The following is an 18468-nucleotide window of genomic DNA, read 5'->3' on the forward strand; positions in this document are numbered from 1 at the left end:
TCCTGAGCAGTACATATAAGATCAAGCTGTATAAAAGAAAGGATTATTGCTGACAAACAGATGTTTAATAATTCTCCAGCTGCCTGGATTCAAGATTATTGTTCCAGGAATACAGCTTTTGTTCTGATTTTTCTTTTTGTAATATCGCTTAATCTCTAACACAACAGACAGAGGATTATGTTAGATTTTGTGAGACAGGAAAACTGTCAATTTACTCTCCATTTGTCCATTGTTGCTTGTTGTAGAGCCCTAATGTTTAAAAAGGTGAACCTTTATGTTCAGAAATGTGAACCTTTATGTTTATAATGTGAACCTTTATGTTATAAATATGTGGCCATATTACAGAATATCATCATTCACCTTTTAAGATTGTGCCGTATGACTATTTCAAGACATCTAACAAGGCAGGGAACTGGTAAGATTATAAAAATGACACTGTAAACTAATGATGAAACATTAGCATTCTTAAGAATACTTCTTCATATATGAACTCCATATGACCTGTTTCGATGCGTTCAAAAATCATAACAAATACCTTTGGACTTGAACATTTTATTATTGCTTCATCCATTTCTTTCTCTTGCATCTGCCATACAGCTTGAACATCACTAAAGTAATGGCACCGCTGCCCTCTACTGGCAAGGATATAAAACATGCTAGGCACAAAATAGAATGCCTTCAAAGCAGAACTATTGCAGAATAAGGACAATGAAACGTGGATATAAAAACATAGCATTGGGCTCATATAGGGGGCCCACAGTGTGATGATGCTGAATTCCCCCCCAAACAGAGCATCCCCTCTAATTGCTGTGTGTTACCCTGAAGCAAGAGCGAGCTGAGAGGGGGTGAAGGTGGAGGAGGACGTGGGGTAAGGGAGGGATGAGAGCGGCCGGGTGACTCATCCTCAGCTCAGTGGGGATTCATCATTAGAGTGATGCTTTGAGGTCACAGTCAGGCAGCACTTCAAAAGGTGAGTGTCTCATTTACGGTAAAGGGGAGGATGTTCCTTAAGAGCTTACTAACAGGCTGCTGCTTGGAATATAATCACAGCTGTTTGGACGGCTTGCTTTTCTTCTGGCACTAGATTTGATTCCATCCATCTCCTATTTGGAGAACAGTTCTGTAAACAGACTGTTCACAGCCACCTAACAAGACGATGTGTTGGGTTTTTTATTTAAAGATATGTGTCTTGTGTGGTTTTTCTGTGGCATGTCATGTTTTAAATAATTTTCCCAAATTATTGTAATCTGTAGCTGATAGGGTGAACTGTAAACACAGCTACAAATGATAAATGGTTAAACTATATTAGATGATCAGAAAAACAAACATAAAGTAAATTAAATGATTGGCACTTTAAGAAACAATGAAAGGAAAAGTACATCTCTATAATCAGTAGCACTATACACCTTTTAAAAGGACTGTATACCAGCACAACGCTTGATTGTTGTATAGCATGTGGGAAAGGACTTGTGAGCATATATAAAAATAAATAGATATGTGTATTAGAAGCTGAAATGCTCCACTGTACCACTCTAGCCAATCCACCAAATCTGATATGATTGTCTCAACATTTCCAAACTAATTAAATGGCACCAATATTTGCATATACAGCTGCATAGATCACACATCAAAACATATGAAACATTCTTAAAAAAAATGTTTATAAAAATAGTAAAAGAAATATTTGTTTGCTGAAAGGTGCTTTTAGGCAACTTAATGCATGCAGTAAAATGGTTTACAATGTGAATCAGGCGTAGAGCAAATGCATATTTGAAATGACTCGAATGATGTCAGATCTTCCGTCCTGCGCTGAAGCCTTCCCCTAGTCACTCCCTCCACACAGCTTCAGCAGGAGTTTCTTGTAGTCCCCTGAAGTGTCACCCTGCCATCCAAAAATAAATATATATATTTCAAATACATTTGAAATGTTCAGTACCTCCAGCTACACAACTGACACTCGAAAGTCTGCATGGAATCTGCACACAGCATGCAGGTCTTTTTATGCGACACATGATTTGTTTAAAGAAGACAATGGTGGTGAAACAGTCTGCGAAAGAAGCCGAACTTCAATGCTTAAGTCTGGGCACATATTTGAAATGCACTCTTACGTGGTAATTACACATTCATGTAATATTACATACAGCATGTCAGCATGTCCACACACTTGTGTATAGAAAGATGCAGAGGCTGACCTTAAGTTACTGATATAAGGTTGACTTTTAATCACAGTGAATAGCACATGGAAAGAAAATGGTCATTCAGCTTGGCCTGCTAGTGGAGTGCTGACCAACTGAAAATGCGTCGTCATTAAAAGGAGTGAGCACTAACAAGGCCAGCCATGCACAATTTAGGGCATTTTTCTCACCACCTGGGGGCGCCAAACTACAAAGTCCCTGAAAGTCCCTTTGTAAAGCAACTTCAGAGAGATATTCACTTCCACTTTAGGTTACTTTAGGCTAACTTGCTAACATCTCTAGAAGTAATTGGTACGTTTTATGTTTTAATCATACACACATTTCATATACAAGGCTGTAGGATGACTTAACAAACAAAAACATGTTTTAAAGTGTTTCTTTCTTTAGATCTCAAAAACCTTACTGTAGGTATATTGGTATGCTAATAAGTAGTGGAAAGAGAGATATGAGATAAACGGGGAAGTGGTGAGGTTTGAGGAGAAAGTGACTTACACTAATGGCATTGTAGAGAGACTTCCCATAAGTCCTCGAGTATTCCTGTCGGATATCCAGCATGTCCACCTCAGAGCGGGTCACCATGATACGGATCAGGGTCCGGTCTTTGGTCCCAGCACCCTGCACACATAACAGAGGTTCAGAGTGCAGCACGGCGCCGTCATGCAGGCTTTGAGAACCTTCACATTACAGATCATACACATCCTTTTCCTTACCTTCATAGCCTTGTACAGCCTCTCAGCAAAGTAGCCAGGTGTGTTTTTGATGCACTTAACTAGAAAAGGGAAAACAGAGTGAGTCTGACATGCATTACTCATCTGCCCTAAGGGCAACCAAAGGTGGAGTCAGTGCAATTCAACAGGACGCTATGTGCTCTGAGCAAGTCACTTCACCAGACTCTGGAACCCCCTCAGATCAAACCAATTAAGACCACAGGATTGCCCGCCAAACAATCAGGACAATAATCTGTCTGTCAATCACGTGTCCCTGCCCAAACAGTGCATGTGCAGGGGGGCGGGACTTTGGGGGTGTATTTGTAGGGCTGTTCTGACAAGCCAATCTCTAAGAATATACTGCCTCCATCTAACGGCCATCTAAAGGCCATCAAAGGCTTCTATATGAGTGGCAAACCTCGAGGAGTTATTGTTTGGAATCCTTTTGTAGTTAAATTCTATTTACATAATAAACATTAAAAGACTGTCATGCACAACAAACACAGCAGACACACAGGAAAACAACACGGTGGACCTCATGCAAGAACATTAGACTAGACTTATTTTGCATTTTTTTTTTACTTCTTGAAATGAGTTGAAACCTTCCCATTATAGATTATAGACAAACAACAGATATGCTTCATAGCATCAGCAATAGAATTAAGCTCTATTGTGGGCAACATTCCTAATGCAACTAATTCTGCGTAAAAAATAAATTATGAGTGAAATTCTAATTGTTCTATGAAATGAGTCATCCTAACAGTCTCATCATACAATGGGGTTCTTGTGTGAGGTCCCTGTGTATTGGGTGATAAGGTGGCAGGGGACTGCAGTACATAGGGTTTTGCATATTCCTCACCACAAGTCCAAAAGCAACTGATTGTTTTTTTTGGTGTCTGCTGTCACCAGTCTTGCTGGTCTTCTTACATGGCAGTAAATGTTTTTGCCTTTCACCCGACTGACTTCTGTTTTTTCCCTAATACATGTTTTAAACAAATATGTGAATGTGGCTCAAATGGACTGTGAAGGTAGCTGTATTTAGAGTCCATGGTATATCTAAATTCCCCTAAAAGACTGGTAGCTATTCGTTTTCTTGGTTACTAAGATGCCTTTACTACTGACACTCCACTCCACCCGAAAGACGGGAAAAGCAACCTCTCTACCAGACCAGCAAGAATCGATGACAACATCCATCAGTAAACAATATGATGACAACAGCCATCAGTAAACAAGATGATGACAACATCCATCAGTAAACAAGATGGGTCACACTTGGAATAGCATCACACTAAAGAATGCATACACTCTCTCTCTCACACACACACACAATAAAGAATGCATACACTGTCTCTCTCACACACACACACACACACACACACACACACACACACACACACACACACACACACACACACACACACACACAGACACACACACAGACACACTAAGAATGCATACTCTCTCTCACAGACACTAAAGAATGCATACTCTCTCTCACACACACACACACACACACACAATAAAGAATGCATACACTGTCTCTCTCACACACACACACACACACACACACACACACACACACACACACACACACACACACAGACACACTAAGAATGCATACTCTCTCTCACACACACACACTAAAGAATGCATACTCTCTCTCTCACACTCACACACACACACACACACACACACACACACACACACACACACACAGACACACTAAGAATGCATACTCTCTCTCTCACAGACACTAAAGAATGCATATTCTCTTCTCATATCCGGAATAAGGTGACTGTTTAAATAGCAGGTCCCAGAGCACAGGCTCCACACAGTATGGGACAGATACAGATGACTGGGAGTCAACATTAGGCCTATGACACACCTACACCTTCGTTGTGAAATGCCCGGCTGGAGTTTGTATAGAAGCAAAGCACTTTACCCAGCACAGAGCCAGCACAGAGCCAGCACAGAGCCAGCACTTTACCCTGCACAGGGCCAGCAGCATGCGACAGCACAAAACATAAGGAAATACAATTATTGGCAGGCACTGTGAGAACAATGCACAAGAAATGTTCTTGTACATTCTAATAAAGCAAGATTAAATGTTACCAAATTTAATATAGAATTTTTTATTTATATTTGTTCCCTTTGAAGCTTTTAAAGTATTAATGTTTACAGAGATATCCATTCTGTTTCTATGTTTGTGTTTTTTTGTGTGTGCACGAGTGCTGGACATTCAGAGTGTGTTCTTACCGACAGCCACCATGCCACTCTCAAGGTCACCGGACATCTCTCTGCCAATGCTCTTCTCAATGTCTCGACCACACATCTGCTGGTACTCATTAAACACTGTGTACACATGCACGTACACACACACACACACAGGGACACACACACACACACACAGGGACACACACACATACACACACAGGGACACACACACATACACACACACACACACAGGATTCATTTTTAAAGCACATAAAGAATTTCCTAAACTACAATGGAGAGACAGGGGCCTAAATGAATATGAACTAAACTTACTAACTAAACATTTAATAGTTTACTATAATCTGTGATAAAAATCAAAGACATGAAGATCATTACCCTTTACACTCTAAACTCCAACTCTAAAATCAATGAGAGCAGAGCACTCCGTGAGGAGGATGACTATGAACATACTGACAACTCTGGCTTCACTGAGGATTTCACTGCTTTAAAGGATTGTGTGCCAAATGTCTTGGCACTTGTGTTGTTCCGTACCTGCTCTGAGGTGAGGCTTGCTCCTGGCGCACAGGATGGCATTGAATTTGGATTCATCTGTGCCTAGCTTGTTCTCTCCAGCAGCATAGAGACTCTGAAAGACAACATATTAAAGATCAAAAGAGAGGTCTGCTTGGGACCTTGGGAGGTATACATGGATCATAACAGATAAAACAAAAATAACTACATTTGCATTTCCTGAAGCAAACACCAGTGCATGCAAAGCAAACCATTTTAAATTCTAAATAAATATAAGCTACAAAAGATTAGAACATTTTAAGTAACTCAATACATGTGGTAAATGACTGGCAAATTAGAATGAAGGCAAAAAAGGAGGAGAGAGGGGAAACAACATGGATTTTGCCACACTTTGGTTTATCTTATATAGTATTTCCCCAACTTAAGTCATTTTATAAATCAAATCCATGTATTGACAGCACCCGTATATTAACTGCAGTTTATTTAATGCTAGGTCATGCCATGTAGTTGTGGTGCAAGCGCTTTACTAGCCCTTTAAAAGCTGTATGAAGTAGGGATGGGCATTTCATTTCACCTACACCCCCACCCTGCACACCTGCACACACACACACACACACACACACACACACACACACACACACACACACACAGACATACCCCATTCCCACTCACAGTGAAAAACGTTTCTTGAGCACTTATTTAGTGTTATGGTGTGGTTAAGAATGGACGCAAAATGTTTAAGTCCAACTGGTAATTGATCGCCTGGCGACCTAGTACCATGAACGATAATCTTCTGACATGCTTGCGGTGGGAATTGCAACCATTAAATTAACATTGGTTCATTTCCCCCTCATTTTATAACATTAGATTGACATCAGAATAAGCCTTCGCTCGGTTGATGTTTCATTATTTATCTCAGGATTGTTTAATGTCTATGTGAAGCCTGCAAGTGGTTGTGATCACGTTGAACCCAAGACTGCCTTTTGTGGGTGACCTGATTTTGAGAAATTAAACTTTGCAGCTATCCTTGTATTTCCTGCTTGTTTCCTGGAGCAGCGCACAGACAGAACGGTTCTTCAGCCGCCTTGAAGAAACCTTTCCATGCCACCATGGACGAGGAGCGCCTCGCAACTTGTGCTACTTTTGATTGAAAGAGAGAGCGCTGCAAACATTGGTGCTCAACAAGTTTGCGGGAATGAAATGTCGACGTGTTGTCTCTGAGTTAAAGGCCTATAGCGTGGTCACTTTGAATGTGAAATCAAATACAGCCTTTTTAAAGGCTTTTCCATCAATCAGCTGCACGTATACATTAATTTATTGTAAAATGTATTGTCATTTTAATGTAGTTTGTCTCCAATACAACTCTACAATTGATATACAATTTAAATGTAATCTTTTCAAGTCGTATGTCCACAGTTCAGTTGCTATTTGTGCTTGGTATGATAATTCTGGCTGCATCCTGTGTGTGCAGTAGCATATGTGTTCAGAACATACACACTCACTAACAGATGGACATAATTAGCTAATAGAAATTTGATTTCACACAATTCACTAACTTTGAAATAGTGGATCATTGATTTCATTTCCATCCAAAACAAACTAAACTAGACTAAACGCAACCTAATAATAGCTGCAGTCTAGACATGCCCTACTTCCGTGTAGAAATCAGCTTTTTCCTAGTAAACTATCTGGGACAGGAGGGTGTGTGTAAATACAACCCCCATTGATCCACTGACCCTGATCATTCACATTTTATACTTTAGAATGCTAGTGACAGGGTGGGAGTGTGATAGTGAGACTGAATGAATGAGAAAGAAATGAAACAGATTCCCCATAAGAAAGAGAGAAAGTAATAAAGACAATGATAGAGTGATAGTCATAGAGAGAAAGAGAGATAGTGACGGAGCGATAGTTTGATGGAGTTATTGTGATAGTGTGATAGAGTGAGTGAGTGAAAAAAAGAGATGGGGATGTTAAAGATGATTAAATAAAAAAAATAATAAAGAATTAATAAAGAAAACTACAAAATAAAGTTTGAATGAAGTTTCCACGTTAAGCGGTTAAAGCTGAATTCTTCGCAGAAAATCAGTTAGAAGAATAACAATAGGAAGAAGAATCCTGGGGAAAACAATACATTACAGTACCTTATCCATTACAGTACCTTATCCATTACAGTACCTTATCAATTACAGTACCTTATCCATTACAGTACCTTATCCATTACAGTACCTTAAGCTGAGAAAATACATTGAGACCTCACCTGAGCATCTTGCTTAGCCAAAGACACATCCACATTTTCCCTTTCATCGCGGTTGCCCTGTGAACAGAAACAAGCCCTTGTAATCAGCACTCTATTCCAAATGATGTTTTTCTTTCCTTGACTATGTTGCATCAGGATGGCGGTGTGTTTATTACAGTTACCCTGTGGTGATGGAGAAGTTAATATCTACATGTCTCTCACAGTGAATGATAATATCTCCTATTATTATCACCTATTCATTACTGTGACCAGATGAGTGTTTCGGCTCTAACCCCACAGGGTAGCTGCGTTAGCTGTGGCCTGGAAGCCCTACACAGGGATTGGTTCGGGTGAGGCACGTCCCAAATGGCCACTGGTCAGAATGACATTTTGTGAGTTGACAAATGGACGATTTTATGAGGCAGATGGAATCTCTCACACCACAAGTAGAAGAGACACAAGAGTTCTTGCCCTTGAGAGAGACCCTTTGCCCTTGAGAGAGACCCTTGCCCACTTTAACCACTTTAGGTAAAGATCTCAATAGATGTTTCTAAGTAACTTGAAAGGAAAAGGATCCAATTGCAGTTTCTTGAAGTGCAGCTGGCTTTCTTATTGTAACATTTCCTTTTTCCACATCACCTTACCCACTCCTCATAGTTTACAGATTGCATGAGTAGGAAATGTAGTTATTAACAGTGTAATAACTCCCAGCAAAAAGTCAGCTTGAAACATTTTGGCTGATAATGCCAAGCTGCAGTAGAGATAGAAAATGACATCATAACCACAGTCAAAGTCATGAATTACAACACAGATAGCAGAAGTACTCACACATTGCATGCTTTCATTGTATTGTACTTCATTGGAGTTCAAACTAGCAGTGATACTGTAGGAGGGTCATGTACCTGAGCAAGAGAGATCAGGAGTCTACGGAAATGACCTGAGGTGTCTCCACTAATGGCGTCTTCCAGTTTCTTTTTGTACTCTGAAATATATGAACATATCAGTGAACAGAATGGGGTTTCTTTTTGTACTCTGAAATATATGAACATATCAGTGAACAGAATGGGGTTTCTTTTTGTACTCTGAAATATATGAACATATCAGTGAACAGAATGGGGTTTCTTTTTGTACTCTGAAATATATGAACATATCAGTGAACAGAATGGGGTTTCTTTTTGTACTCTGAAATATATGAACATATCAGTGAACAGAATGGGGTTTCTTTTTGTACTCTGAAATATATGAACATATCAGTGAACAGAATGGGGTTTCTTTTTGTACTCTGAAATATATGAACATATCAGTGAACAGAATGGGGTTTCTTTTTGTACTCTGAAATATATGAACATATCAGTGAACAGAATGGGGTTTCTTTTTGTACTCTGAAATATATGAACATATCAGTGAACAGAATGGGGTTTCTTCTTGTACTCTGAAATATATGAACATATCAGTGAACAGAATGGGGTTTCTTTTTGTACTCTGAAATATATGAACATATCAGTGAACAGAATGGGGTTTCTTCTTGTACTCTGAAATATATGAACATATCAGTGAACAGAATGGGGTTTCTTTTTGTACTCTGAAATATATGAACATATCAGTGAACAGAATGGGGTTTCTTCTTGTACTCTGAAATATATGAACATATCAGTGAACAGAATGGGGTTTGGAAGTTGAGCAGGGCATCTTGATGAATGGTGTTGAGATACACACTTCTTAACCATACCTGTTTTGAAGATCTGATTGATTTCTCGAATCTCTGCATTGGATCGAGAGGAGAGAATCTCGATCAGGCAGGCCTCATCAGTGCCAGCTCCCTGTAGAGAAAAGCAGCTCGTGTCTAAATACGTGTGCTTTCGCATTTGTTTTTCGCACGCCAGGAAATGCTCCAAACCACATAACCATATTTCTGTTGCAAATGACCAACGTGGAAGAGCTGCAGTTTGTACCATTTGTTTTTTTCCCAGCCTAATATGGATCGTAATGATCACAGACTCAAACTACAGCTCAACAAACTGTGAAGTGTATCACATGAATATAACAGTAGTCCACAAGAACAGTAGCTGTTTCTTCCCAGTGCTTGTATTTGCATCTTGACTCAAGTAATTGTTTTTAATTATCCCTAGAATAGTTATCCATTATAGTCTTCAAATAGTTATGCATGTTTAGCCATGATGGTTTATCCCCCCCGATACCTAAGCAGGAACTAGTTTACCTTTTCAAATTGGTACAAGCTAGTTTTGCAGAGCCATACAATATATGTATGTATATTGCAGTATACATCTGAAGACAACGATGAGAGAATTTTGGTATGTCTAACTGTTAACATTTTGTGCATTGTGAAATACTGCTAATGAACATTGACATGGCAATTCTTGCCTTTCATTCTCTGTGCTTAAAAATAGTAACTAGCTTCAGCTCCAAAAACAGCAAACAGGCATATAGCTTGATCAACTCTAAATTTAACCCAACCTCATTCACTTTCAAGAGACCACAGCCTTGCAGTCCAAACAGGAAATATGATTCTAAGTGATGTATGGCTTTTCACACAGGTTGGTTTATAAGCACTGAACTCACACTGAAAAATGTTCATGGTGACTGCAATAAAATGCTTTCATGTTACTAAAGACTTTTGACAGGAAGACGAGAAGGGAGTACAGTTACAAAAGAACTCTTGCCCTGTTGCCCTTAAATAAAAATGCTTCAGGAGTTAAACTGATGTAAGCTACTGTATGAATACAAATAAGTGTAATACAGCGACTTATTCAAAAGGTTACCATTATGATATTAGGTTGGCGTCACATACGTTGTCTCTGACATCACCTGAAATGAGATGCCACTGGTGCTTTAGTGGACCGTACTGACCTTAATGGCGTCGTGGAGCTCACAGGCATCCAACTGGGCTGGAGTCCTCATCATAGTCAGCACCAGGTTCTCAAAGTTCCCTGAGAGCTCAGACTTCAGGTCTTTAATCAAATCCTGAAATTGGAAAGAGGAACAGGCTGGATTTATCATCTGGGGCCCTTTGAGGCTATTCTGGGTTTGGGACTCAAATAGGAGGAGGTGAGGGGGTCAGATGTCCTTCCAGTCAAACTGAAAGTAGCCCCCAACTGTTCTTTAACGGGAACCCCCACCTGTTCTCTAACTGTAAAACTTGATTCAATTACCGTTGACATGGTTTCAACAATTAACTGTGATTCCCTTAGTCTGGTTTTAGACTCTGAACCTATATCTACATTGGCACAAATGACACAGTGCTTTCTCAATGAGCTATACATCTATAATGTTGGTTATCATCGATGATACTGAGAGTATTACCTTTCCATATGCAGTCTTGAATGTTACCAGGAGAGGAACACGTTGCCTGTTTGAGCGACTGCCAAGTAGGTCAATAATGGCTTGTTCATCTGTCCCTGTTAAAAAACAATGAAATAACACATGCGATTAAAAGAAATAGAAATAATTTCTCGCTTCTCCCTCTTGGGGTTTGTAATTCTAACACACATTAACACTCAAATCAGAATATTACCAAAACAGCAAGAGTAAACCATATTGTGCTACAGGACCAACATGTGTAGTATTATGACTGGACTCCTCCATTTGCTTTAGAACATATTTGCTTGCGTGCACTTGATCATGACATACGTTAAATACGTGTGTTTCATTTCCGCACCGCAGAAAATGCTCCAAACCACATAACCATATTTCTGTTGCAAATGACTAACGTGAAAGAGAGGCAGTTTGTACTGTTTGTATTTTTCCCAGGCTAATATGGATAGTAATGATTAGGACTCAAACTATAGCTCAACAAACTATGAAGTGTATCACATGAATATAACAGTAGAACAGGAACAGTGGCTGTTTCTTCCCAGTGCTCGTCTTTGAATCTTGACTCAAGTCATTAGCTATGTCTACTAGCGCTCCTAGGGCTCCTCCTCTTCCACTACGTAGCCAAGATGGCGCCTGTTTAGGGCGAGTAGTGTCCATCGTTTCACACTGCATTTTTTTACCTTTTGCAGTGCGCCATCCGGGTATTTTCAGTGCCCTGTATTCTAGTGGTTCTGTCAGTGTGAACGCCCTAAGCACTGAAAGTCAGTGTTTGAAGTGCACAAGTGCGCGGTAGTAGACATGACCATTGTTTTTGATTATCCCTAGAATAGCTATCCATTATAGTCTAGTCCAGGGGTCTTCAACCTTTTTCAGCCCAAGGACCCCTTGGCTGAGAGAGACACTGAGCAGGGACCCCCACCCCCGCCGCCCCAAATTTAGGCCTGATATTCATATATTTTATCTGGAACTAAGTATCAGACACACACACACACACAAACACAAACACACTCCCCTACACGTGTTTGAACATAATGATACATAATTTGTAACACACAACTCGTTTCAATTTATTCTGTTTATAATTTTATGATTTTTTTTCTCCCTTACAGTTAGCCATTACTCTGTATTCAATGAGGGGGGGACAAAGAATTGAGTAGCTTGAGAAGCTTAAGTATGGATGAAATATCTCATGATCTAGTGAGAGGCCTGACGTTTGACAATTCATCACTCATGTCTTTGGCAACAAGATTCTCCCTATGAAGCATTCAGTGCGTCACACATGGCTCTTACACCGTCTGTGCACATCGCGACACATTTTGGCCAGGGTATATCACGTTCACGGAAAAAATTGTCGATCACTTTGAAAGTCTCTGAACTCTTCTGTACGTCCATGCAGCTGCTTACAGAATATAAATTCCTCCTGCATCTCATTTTGGTAGACAACCACACAAACGCTAAAAACAGAGGGTCTTTGACATGTCTGTGGATTCATCTAATTGTAGTGCAAAATAATCTGCTTTCGGGAGTTTCGCGACTAGTTGTGCCCTCACATCAGCTGCCAATTCATCAATTGAAAGGGGGAAAAAAGCAAAGGGATGCTTTTCATTTTTTTTCACGTACTCCTCCTTCCCAAACGTTGTTTTTCACATATTACTAGCTGCTGGCAATATTAAACTTTCCGCAATTATGTATGGCGTTTTGGTCTGAGCGACACGTAATGCAACTTGATAAGAGGGTTTTAAAGCTAGCTCGCCAACTGTGGCTGATTGTCTGCTGGCCCTCAAAAGATTTTAAACGGGAAATATTAAATGTTTGTTTCTTTCAAGTGAGCATGGGTTGTCTCTAAGTCTACGTGTCGTTGCAGCTTTGATGGCTTCATACTTTCGTTTGATAGCACGGGAGAGCAAACCACGCACACTGGTAGTTTGTCACCATCGGTCTCTTTGTAGGTGAAGCCAAACTTCAGATAATTATTTGAATATTTACGTGTTTTCTACAGTTTGCGTTTTTGGGTATTAAGGCATGTTGGCATCCTCTGAAGGTAGATCATCTGAACCGCCATCAGTGCTGTATGACGTGGAGCTTTTGTTCCGAGAAATTACAAAACTTTTAAATTGTATGGTTATGGCAGGTAACGTGTTTTGGCACCAGATAGCTAAATGTAGCTAAAAGTGCATATGTTGCCATGGTAATCAAATGATCACGTGAAGATTCATGGGTAGCCTATGTATTATTTTATAAACGAATAGAAAGCAATTGTTACGATCTGTTTATGTTTATGTAGCCTATTGGACGTTTTTAATTTTTGGAAGAGGGAAAAATGCTTCAGATGAAATAATTTGGCGGACCCCCTGCAGTACCTCCGCGGACCCCCTGGGGGTCGCGGACCCCCGGTTGAAGACCCCTGGTCTAGTCTATAGGAACTAGTTTACCTTTTCAAATTGATACAAGCTAGTTTTGCAGAGCCATACAATATATGTATGTATATTGCAGTATACATCTGAAGACAACGATGAGAGAATTTGACCAGAGTATGTCTGTAAACATTTTGTGCATTGTGAAATACTGCTAATGACATAGGTACGAGTACGGCTAATTGTACAGGACCAACTTGAACAGGACTCTTACTCACCAAAACCTTTCATGGCTTTTCTTAGAACCTCCACATCTCTCAAAGGATCTGCTCCTGGAAAGTCCTTGATGCTCCCCCTGAATCCTCTCTAAAGAATACAAAAATATATCCTCGTATAACTCGTAGCAGTCAGAAATATTTCTATTTGTCAAGTGCTAACAGTTCTTGGCTCTTAATACGTATGCCTCTGGAACAAGGCTGCTTGGCATCTAGAATATCTACAAAACATAAAAAACAGCCACCCATAAAAAAGAGGACAATTCTTTCAATCTTGAAAATGACTGTATCCCTCAAATAACTGTAAAGCACTGGTACATCTGAATAAAAGGTGTCGTAGTCCCTAATAACTGTAAAGCGCTGGTACATCTGAATAAAGGTGTCGTAGTCTCTAATAACTGTAACGCACTGGTACATCTGAATAAAGGTGTCGTAGTCTCTAATAACTGTAAAGCACTGGTACATCTGAATAAAGCTCTAATAACTGTAACGCACTGGTACATCTGAATAAAGTTGTCGTAGTCTCTAATAACTGTAAAGCACTGGTACATCTGAATAAAACTCTAATAACTGTAAAGCACTGGTACATCTGAATAAAACTCTAATAACTGTAAGGCACTGGTACATCTGAATAAAGTTGTCGCAGTCTCTAATAACTGTAACGCACGGGTACATCTGAATAAAGGTGTCGTAGTCCCTAACTCCGGTACTTACATTGATGGCAGGAGCGACCGGAGCACCTCCTCCATACCCTGGCATGGACGGATTGGGTGAAGGCACTTTGGGGTAGGCTGGCATGGACGGGTTTGGCGATGGTGCTCTGGGGTAGCCGGGCATGGATGGGTTCAAGCCGGGTACACCGGGATAACCAGGCATAGGCTGGCCTGGCTGTGGCCCACCTGGGTAGCCCATCCCAGGGCCTTGGGGCATGCCTGGTCCCTGCTGTGGGTACATGGGCTGTTGGTTAGGGTAACCACCGGGCATTTGATTGAACATGGATGGATTAAAGGCCCCCATGGCAGATGAGATCTGGTTGGCCTGTGTGGTGAAGAAATGTGCATCCACATAAAAAAAGCACAGGGTTGGAAGGGAAGAGAGCAAGCAAAGCACAGGACAGGTCACACATGTTATGAGTCACAGGGATGGCCAAACTGACAGGAATGAGAAAGGAAAGTAGGTTGACAAGACCTTTTGACAAAATTATTGCTCTGGCTAATTGAAGGCCATTTTAATTGCAGCATCTGCAAAGCGTCACAGGAGATAACTGCCTTGCTTCACGGACAGGGTTATTTTTGACATTGAATGAGCCAAAGAAAAGAGGCAGGATTTGATGCAATTTCCTGTAATGATTGCCTGTTTCATGCATACGATACATGACGAAACCATTACCCACGCCGCCGTTTAATTACAGTGAACAGGGAATGGGGATCATTGTGATTCCTGGGGAGGACAGTTTTAGACTTACCACTCCTGCCAGGCCAGGAGTATTAAATCCAGGGTTTGCGGGAGCACCCCAACCTCCTAAGAGAGGACACAGTAAAGCAGAAAAGATTCTTGGTTAGGATGACCTACAGACTAACAGATGGTGCTGTAAAAAAAAAACAACGATAAGAAATGCTATAACCGCCATTTGCCGGCAAATGTAAACAGTGCTAGCACAGAACAGACGGCTACATTAGATAGCCTCAGTAATGAAACCAGCTGAAAGATTAGCTGGTATTCTGGATGAATAAACAAAGCAGCTAGTGAGTGAATGGTGAATGGTTGCTTCCCAACAGTGAATGTTTTGACGACACACAGGTTTAGCCTAATATGAGTCGTATGACCCATGGCAAGGGAAAACGCTTTCTGAAAGTAATGCTATTCAGGTAGTGGAAAATTGTTTGGAAGATGACATGGAGCAACAGAGGCCAGCGGGTCGGTATTGTACGGCGTAAACCCTGCTCCTCAATGCCTTAAACAGGGCTACTGGCCCAGAAATGAGGCCCAAAGGCACATCAGTTACATTAGCATCTGCTAATCATGGACTTGATTCAAGATGCGCTCCTTGAACAATGCTTGCTGAAGTCTCACCTGAAGGAGGCATGGAGGGGTATGCGCCAGGCTGTGGAGGGTATGCGCCAGGCTGAGGAGGGTATGCGCCAGGCTGTGGAGGGTATGCGCCAGGCTGAGGAGGATACCCTCCTGCCTGGGGAGGGTAGCCCCCTGACTGAGGTGGATAACCCCCAGCCTGGGGTGGGTAGGCGCCTGGTTGGGGAGGATAAGCTCCAGGCTGGGATGGGTATCCACCCGCTTGGGGAGGGTAGCCAGTCTGGGGAGGATATCCAGGATAACTCATTCTTTTACCCTGCAAGGTATAATTGTGGTATTTCAATTCAAAAAGGAAAGGCAGGCAGGCATATGGGATTTACCAGAAAAAAAGAAATATCACAATAATGGAAGTTAGTTCAGAATTAAAGGTGTTCACAGCATATAGTGTGACTTCACTAGTCTTTTTGTCTCATGTACTTAGCATCACAGTGCCAGTAAATATAGCATGCTAACATCCCCTTTATATGCTCCCATACAAAAAACAGGTTTTGCTCAACATTTATGACCGAAGGAATACAGAAGTGTTTAAGGCACCATTCTTATTGGGCATACCTATATGGACATCTATTGATATCCAGCCACTTCCTAGGAGATGCTCATTGTAAACATACAAGACCATATTCACTGGCAACAGGATAATCTTATCTCTCCATTACGTAAGTCAAACAACAGTAGGACATATCGCACATTATTGCACATATTCCTGTTGTAATGTCATCCATTACAGTTACAGTAATTAATTAACTACACAGCCTAAAGTCTTTGGATTAATCAAATATAAAATTATACAGATCACCCTTCGTAGGCCTTTGGCATGTCTATTACCTAATATCTAATGGAGAACTTTACTTGCAAGACAAATACTTGAAACCTTGATGATTGAGTAGGCAATGTACTGTATGTGTTTGATCATAATTAAGTTTTTCTTCTCCTGTATTCTCAAAGGCATTTTTTAAATGACACTATTCATTGTACGGGGCAGAGAATTCGGGCTTCACGTATTTGGTAGGCTAATTACCCTAGGCCTACAGCAACTGGGCTGTAACTGACTGATGACACTTCTGGTATAGCCCTCTTACTAGTCTATATCAGTACGCTAAAAATCATCTACATCGGTAAGTGGGAAATAATCGATGTTTTAGTGTAGACTGTACTTCAAACTTCAGAGTTTACACGAGTAGCCAGATAACAATCAATGTTTACTGTAGTAACGTTACACTAAACCTGTGCGCTAGGCCAGCTCACGACGTTAGGTTAGGCTAAATTAAAATTAGGCTACACATTTGGTCCAAACGTTTAAAACTTACAAAGTAGCACTTCACAAGAGTAAACTAATGGATACAATACGTGCACAACAGAAAACGGTCTTTAAAAGTATCAATTTGTTTCTTACTTGCTGCTGCTGCGTGTCTTCCTGAAACGGACTCTTCAGGAAGAAGCCAGAGTAATGTGTAGCCTATTTGTCAAAGGTGGGTGGGACTCAGAGTTTCCGTTCAAGTGCAACACCCAGATGATTACATATAGCTTTGACACGGTCCATGAATAAGGCGTACAAGCAAAAAACATGTGATTGAGGTGACTCAGCTACGTGACATAGGAAAATGTGACAAAAGGACACTGGACTAGTGACTCAAAGGTGTGCTATGTAAGGCAAATATAAAGTGGGCATATTTGACGGCATGAAAACATGCAAATATTCATGACCTTTCCCTATAGTTATATTATGCACTCGACGCTGGCCATTATCCTTAATATATCGTGTACATTCTGTCTTAACGACTCATGTTTGTGGAGTGTAGTAGGCTATTTAAAGCCCATAGGAAGATAAAGTTTGGAGCATGCGCAAATGTCTTGGAAGAGCCAGAGTAGGCTTGACATGAAATCCGCATTCTTCAGTTTAAAAGCAATGCCAGCCACCCAGTTCCATTACGTCAGTTGAGATGTTAGCATACGTCTTCTTTAAAAACACAACTTGTTATGGAAAATAACTAGTAGTCTATGCTCTAGTCTATTCTTCTCCTACGCCACATTAGCTTATACCACAGTGGCCTCAGTCGCCTTAGGGCGACTGAACGGAGATGAGCATTGACATGTTTAGTATTCAAGGGAGAAGGAATTTTGGGGGCACATCACGTATTGGGCTATATTATACTCTAGGTTTGATTCATGTAGACCTATAATATTAATATTGGCTACACTGATTGCTATTATAATCGCTGACCTTAGCCAGTCAGTCTGCTTTTGGTTAAATGTTTAATAAACATTCATACGTTTGATACATTTTGTTGAACAGATTGGCTGCTTTTTAGTGTGGTGCTTTCATTATGACGTAATGGAGCAATCAAATAGTGAAGTCGTATGTGCATCGATTATCATGTGAACTGTCACGTGCACCTATTTCTGTGTGTAATTATTTGAAGTGGAATTTGGGAATGTTCTCAAGGCTATATTTTTTTACTGTAAATATCATTTTTTTTTACTTTGAGCACCACCTAGTGGTCAAATACAGCTTGAAAAAAAGTGTGGCTT

General features: G+C 40.6%; 1 protein-coding gene across 2 annotated transcripts; it reads right to left on the reverse strand.

The window, feature by feature from the left end:
* Positions 1-536: 536 nt before the first annotated feature.
* anxa11a (annexin A11a) lies at positions 537-17472 on the reverse strand. 2 transcript variants are annotated; one of them, XM_031579637.2, is made up of 15 exons: positions 17333-17472; positions 15922-16195; positions 15314-15369; positions 14563-14790; positions 13852-13939; positions 11208-11302; positions 10755-10868; positions 9616-9706; positions 8789-8868; positions 7908-7964; positions 5669-5762; positions 5159-5254; positions 2906-2964; positions 2688-2810; positions 537-1882 (listed from the first exon to the last, which is right to left on the reverse strand). In XM_031579637.2, exons 2-15 carry the CDS (start codon positions 16184-16186, stop codon positions 1823-1825), a joined length of 1506 nt encoding a protein of 501 aa, XP_031435497.1. In that variant the 5' UTR covers positions 16187-16195; positions 17333-17472; the 3' UTR covers positions 537-1822. The 2 variants fall into 2 exon arrangements, with proteins under 2 accessions (XP_031435497.1, XP_012693983.2); XM_012838529.3 differs by having other exon boundaries at positions 14563-14886.
* Positions 17473-18468: the final 996 nt, after the last annotated feature.

The sequence above is a fragment of the Clupea harengus genome, chromosome 13, assembly GCF_900700415.2.
Source record: "Clupea harengus chromosome 13, Ch_v2.0.2, whole genome shotgun sequence".
Lineage (NCBI taxonomy): Eukaryota > Metazoa > Chordata > Actinopteri > Clupeiformes > Clupeidae > Clupea > Clupea harengus.

What these genes read in the sequence shown, in the direction of transcription:
- anxa11a (XM_012838529.3), bottom strand. Translation starts at nt 16,186, where the DNA reads ATGAGTTATCCTGGATATCCTCCCCAGACTGGCTACCCTCCCCAAGCG. An exon ending in CGGTCGCTCCTGCCATCAAT is followed by an intron (nt 13,940 to 14,562) that starts GTAAGTACCGGA and finishes TGTATTCTTTAG; the next exon opens with AGAGGATTCAGGGGGAGCAT. An exon ending in GAGTGGCATGGTGGCTGTCG is followed by an intron (nt 2,965 to 5,158) that starts GTAAGAACACAC and finishes TCCCTTTTCTAG; the next exon opens with TTAAGTGCATCAAAAACACA.